The 5,472-nt window shown below is 42.3% G+C and overlaps 1 protein-coding gene across 2 annotated transcripts; it reads right to left on the bottom strand.

Annotated features, from left to right (window-relative positions):
• Positions 1 to 455: 455 nt before the first annotated feature.
• LOC124111702 lies at positions 456 to 4,885 on the bottom strand. Of its 2 annotated transcripts, none has more exons than XM_046471477.2 (4): positions 4,734 to 4,885; positions 3,773 to 3,930; positions 2,618 to 2,803; positions 456 to 1,198 (listed from the first exon to the last, which is right to left on the bottom strand). In XM_046471477.2, the coding sequence occupies exons 1-4, from the start codon at positions 4,747 to 4,749 to the stop codon at positions 1,178 to 1,180; spliced, it is 381 nt and encodes a 126-aa protein (XP_046327433.2). In that variant the 5' UTR covers positions 4,750 to 4,885; the 3' UTR covers positions 456 to 1,177. The 2 variants fall into 2 exon arrangements, with proteins under 2 accessions (XP_046327433.2, XP_046327434.2); XM_046471478.2 differs by lacking the exon at positions 4,734 to 4,885 and adding an exon at positions 4,425 to 4,667.
• Positions 4,886 to 5,472: the final 587 nt, after the last annotated feature.

The raw sequence follows: 5,472 nt of genomic DNA, 5'->3' as shown, positions 1-5,472 counted from the left end.
GTGAAGCATACAGACTTCACGACAAAACCACAGCAGTACCTCTATATGAAGGATACAGACTTCACGACAAAACCACAGCAGTACCTCTACGTGAAGCATACAAACTTCTATCTAGAGTGTAGATATCGCTTGATCTAATCCAAGCGATATCTCCTCTGGGAGCCAGTTTTGGATGATAAATTATATTTTTATATTTAAAAAATGCAAACGATGATTTATATGAGAACTGGGGTGTTCAAAATCATCAACATCAAGGTTTTTATACTAAATGCTCAATGAACGTTTTCACAAGGGTTTCCTCCCCTGAATACTCATTACGTACGTTTAGGCTACCTTGATGACATAAGAACATTGTTTGTCAAGAACACCCCTTCCGTGACTGTCTTCTAAACAATTCAGCATATGATATCCACCTGTCCAGGCATGCACGACTTCATAGACAACCCCAAATTAAATAGGTCAAATTTTATTTATTATATCCGATGGTGGTATCAGATGGTGGTAGGCTGATTGGTTCTGTGTATCAGATGGTGGTCGGCTTATTGGAGCTGTGTATCAGATGGTGGTCGGCTGATTGGTTCTGTGTATCGGATGGTGGTCGTCTGACTGATTCCGTGTATCAGATGGTGGTAGGCTTATTGGTTCTGTGTATCAGATGGTGGTCGGCTGATTGATTCTGTGTATGAGATGGTGGTAGGCTTATTGGAGCTGTGTATCAGATGGTGGTAGGCTGATTGGTTCTGTGTATCAGATGGCGGTCGGTTGCTTTGTTCTGTGTATCAGATGGTGGTAGGCTGATTGGTTCTGTGGATCAGATGGTGGTAGGCCAATTGGTTCTGTGTATCAGATGGTGGTAGACTTATTGGAGCTGTGTATCAGATGGTGGTAGACTTATTGGAGCTGTGTATCAGATGGTGGTAGGCTTATTGGAGCTGTGTATCAGATGGTGGTAGGCTGATTGGTTCTGTGTATAAGATGGTGGTAGGCTGATTGGTTCTGTGTATCAGATGACGGTAGGCTGATTGGTGCTGTGTATCAGATGGTGGTAGACTTATTGGAGCTGTGTATCAGATGGTGGTCGGCTGCTTGGTTCTGTGTATCCGATGCTCGTAAGCTGTTTGGTCTATGCTTCAGGTTCTGGTAGAATTCCGTGTGCTAATGTCCAGTCATTTATAACTTAGGCTGTCATTTTGCTTGCCTGCAATAAAAAGTATAAACATGATGCAAAACACCTCATCATCATGTGAACAGATAATAACAAATGTTATATATGGATTGTCATGATTACAATTGTCAGAGTGTCGTACGCAAACCTCATAAGCTTTGCCATTACTGTGAAATATTGCTTTTGTGACTTGTTGGACGCCTAAAACACCAATGGTCTCCAATGGTCAACTTTTCCTTTATTTCGAGGAATATTCCAGCAGCTCCAGGCTTTTGTGTTTACATTTCATACCTTTGAGGTACAATTGAGCTTGCTCCTGCTATGATGATTTCAAAGAGCGTCATACGACTCTTACGCTAACGTTGTTTGATGGAGGTTACAACATTAAAGGCCTCAGTAAAGCTTTGTGAAGTGAAGTTTTATGGTAGACATGTTGAGATCATTTCGATATTTGACGCATCTGTGACAAAAAACGATGACCGATGCAATTTCCTATTTTAACATGTACCATATGTTCTTGTGTTTTTAGGTGAACAATTGACTTGCCTTTGCATGTGTTTGTGACGGACGCCACCGGTGAGGCATGATACACTCAACCTTTCACGGACACCTGCTATCATCACTATTTGATAAGTGCTTCATAAATACATGCTTATGATATAGTCAGAATCGCACAATCTACCCTGCTTTTAGCCGATATTTCTTATAATTATCAAAAGTGTTTTTTGTAGCTTTTATTTATTTTCAATACTTATGTGAACTTCAGCCTATACATTGTTTGCCAACACAGCTTCAACTGGTCACTTACCCACGTGTACAACCAACTCGTCACTTACCCACGTGTATAGCCAGCTGGTCACTTACTAACGTGTATGGCCAAATGGTCACTTACCCACGTGTATAGCGAGCTGGTCACTTACTAACGTGTATGGCCAGCTGGTCACTTACCCATGTGTATAGCCAACTAGTCACTTACCCACGTGTATAGCCGACTGGTCACTTACTAACGTGTATGGCCAGCTGGTCACTTACCCACGTGTATAGCCAGCTGGTCACTTACCCACGTGTATAGCCAACTAGTCACTTACCCACGTGTATAGCCAGCTGGTCACTTACTAACGTGTATGGCCAGCTGGTCACTTACCCACGTGTATAGCCAACTAGTCACTTACCCACGTGTATAGCCAGCTGGTCACTTACCCACGTGTATGTCCAAATGGTCACTTACCCACGTGTATAGCCAGCTGGTCACTTACTAACGTGTATAGCCAGCTGGTCACTTACCCACGTGTATAGCCAGCTGGTCACTTACTAACGTGTATAGCCAGCTGGTCACTTACCCACGTGTATAGCCAGCTGGTCACTTACTACCGTGTATAGCCAGCTGGTCACTTACCCACGTGTATAGCCAGCTGGTCACTTACCCACGTGTATAGCCAGCCGGTCACTTACCCACGTGTATAGTCCGGCTGAAGCTGAGCACACGCACATTGCCCTCTCCACTGAGTACTCTTGCAGCTTAGCCCTGACTTTAGCCACTGTGTCAGGAGGGATGGAGCTGGCGTCCTTGTTCATCATCTGCTGTTGCAGACCATCCTTCCCCGGGGCAGCCAAGACACGACGGCATGTGTTATAGTTCTGGTGTAAAACCAATAATACATAAATCATAATTATAATGACATGGACAACGGCCAAATATGGGGAGTCGCCACGAAGATAAATATGTGCAGTTTCCTGCAGCCTGCATGATGACAATTCTTCTCTCCGTGTGTCTGTGTGGTGTACCATCATAATTTGTTCAGAAAGGATACTATCCTCTAAAACACTCTAGTATAGTAGGGGGGGGGGGGGGGGGGGAGAGATGGTATAGTCATGTTTTTTCCTTGATTTTCAATTAATTAATTAATTAAAATTATGGCGTGGAGATTAACATTTACTCAATGTACAGAAGTACAACAGTAGATATGTGGGTGATTTTAAAACAGTACATTGAAAACAGCAGCATCAAAGCATTTTAACATAATAAAAGACCATTGTTACATCGCAAGCACCCAGTGTGACAGAAAACTGGTCAACTTGACATGATATGTATTCAACAATGATCGAGGAATGAACTTTTCAATTACTAAGATTGTGGATAATTGACATAAATAGCATAACTTTTGATGTAAACTGATGAAGAAACGTTACCAAACTGAAATTTGGACACGTTGGATCCAAAGCCAGAATAGTGATACAAATGGTTGAGAGTCAATCTCCCAAACACAACCAAAACAATTTGCTGAGTAATGCACGTGCTACGATACCCAGATCAAGGGAACCTGGGTTGTAAGTGAAACTCTGGCTGCACTAACAGCATGCCAAAATAACAAAGATATGGATATACAAAGAACGATGTACCGTTCATTCACACTCAATCTGTTGGACAGGAGCATGGGAAGATTAACGCTTCAACAGCAAGAACAAGCTGTTGGTCTGATACACAAAGGAGCAACGCATGACCACGTCGCAAGGAGGTTTGGCTGTAGACGAATTGTAGTCAACAGGCCATATTGCTGTCGAGACTTTTTTGGGGATGACGAGACACCCCGATGAGACGGAAATTACCTCAGCCTCCTTCTCCGGATAGCCCAGCAGCAGGAGTGTCACTGTCAGGAGCTCTTTAACCAGCTGAGGCGGGTTACTTAGGGATTTTATTTCCGTGATATCACTCTTGTCGATAACTGTATCTCCGCCCTTTGACATGGTGTTGCCTTCTGTATGATCTACAACAAATAGTCGGTCAGTTGTGTACATGTCTCCTTGGTTACAACCAGAAAGTCTGCTGCTGGTGATTGCACGGTGCCAACTCAGTGGATAAATTGTTATCATGTAAGACAACGTGAACGTTCCATAATACCAAACGCGATACACAAAGTAGCATTCCGATTGCAACATGTCTATTCAGTCCATTAAAAAACGAGATATAATGGCAGAACTATTTCATTTAGTATCGTTTCTTTCCAAGTATATTTCTCCAATCACTGTAGATAATAATGATATGTTCGGATTATACAAATAGTTGAGACAATGAGACACGTGAGCTATACACATGTACATGTATCGGGAAACTGATTGCATCTCACCAGGACTGAAACATTGTCTGTCATACTGCTACAATCCCGAGTCATGTGTCAACTATCTACAAAACCAGCTAGCTCAACAGTCAATACTCTGAAAGGTAAATTAAACACCTCCACTCAATAAAGTGCGTACTCACCGGTCCTGGTGATGTAAATGTATTTGTTTAGGTCGCCGCTGTCCTGCTTTATATACTGACCGAACACTCGAGAACATTCAACACTTATTTAGGTTTGGGCTAGGAGGTAACTCCATGTTATATTATAGGATCCGTAATCCAACTGTGTTGCCTGTGTGTAGTCAAGCACGAACAATGTCATTTACCACGTAGAGCACCATATCGAGTTTAAATAATAATGCCGTGTGCCCGACCCTAACAAGTTGTGACCTCCAGCAAGGCTGCTGATTACAGTATCGTTAAAGAGAATGTACATGTTAGCGTTCTCACCTGTCCTGCCTTGCATTCAGTCTTAGTCAAGGCATTCTAGAACAATCAACACTGCTATAGGTACGAGTAAGACGATGACGTCATGTTATATTGCAGGAGCACGTCGCAGTTCTGGAAACCATACAAATTAATCCGAGATTGGCGGCCAGGTGTAGTCAGGCACGAACAATGTCATTTACCACGTACACTTCTAATTATAGAGATTCGTAAACAAAGTTGTGTGCTCGACACGCACACGCTGTGGACCTTCAGTGGGACTGTTAATCTGTTTAGATATTGTTATAGTTCAATACTTCTTTATGGGCGACAAGTCCCTGTCCCCCCTTCACCTGTTCCCCCATTCTCAAGTTGCGTTTGCTTTTGACAAATCATTCGTTTTACCCATTTGTCGGATGTAGACACGTGCTTCGTTTGAGTTGTCTTAAAAGTTACAAGTTGTTTACATGAACCGTTTTGTGCACAAGTTATCACTACTTAGACCGCCCTCAACAACAGACTTACTCTCCTCGTTTGAACCTGTTCTAAATAATCTTGTTTTAATTCTCGATCACCATGTCCTAATGTTGTACGTATCAGTTTATGGGTTTTGAGACATGAGAAATGGGGTTACAAGTTGTCTGAACTCTTAATGTAGCTGCTATTTTTTAAATTAAGTTACTGCATTTACACATGTATGCCTCTTTTGTTACTTTCATCACTGATTTTCAGTGCCCCATTCATATTATTTTGCCGCTATTTC

The sequence above is a fragment of the Haliotis rufescens genome, unplaced genomic scaffold (assembly GCF_023055435.1).
Source record: "Haliotis rufescens isolate VD_foot unplaced genomic scaffold, xgHalRufe1.0.p SCAF_12, whole genome shotgun sequence".
NCBI classification, from domain to species: domain Eukaryota; kingdom Metazoa; phylum Mollusca; class Gastropoda; order Lepetellida; family Haliotidae; genus Haliotis; species Haliotis rufescens.
The sequence above is the reverse complement of the archived record's forward strand: the minus strand, read 5'-3'. Positions and strand labels throughout refer to the sequence as shown.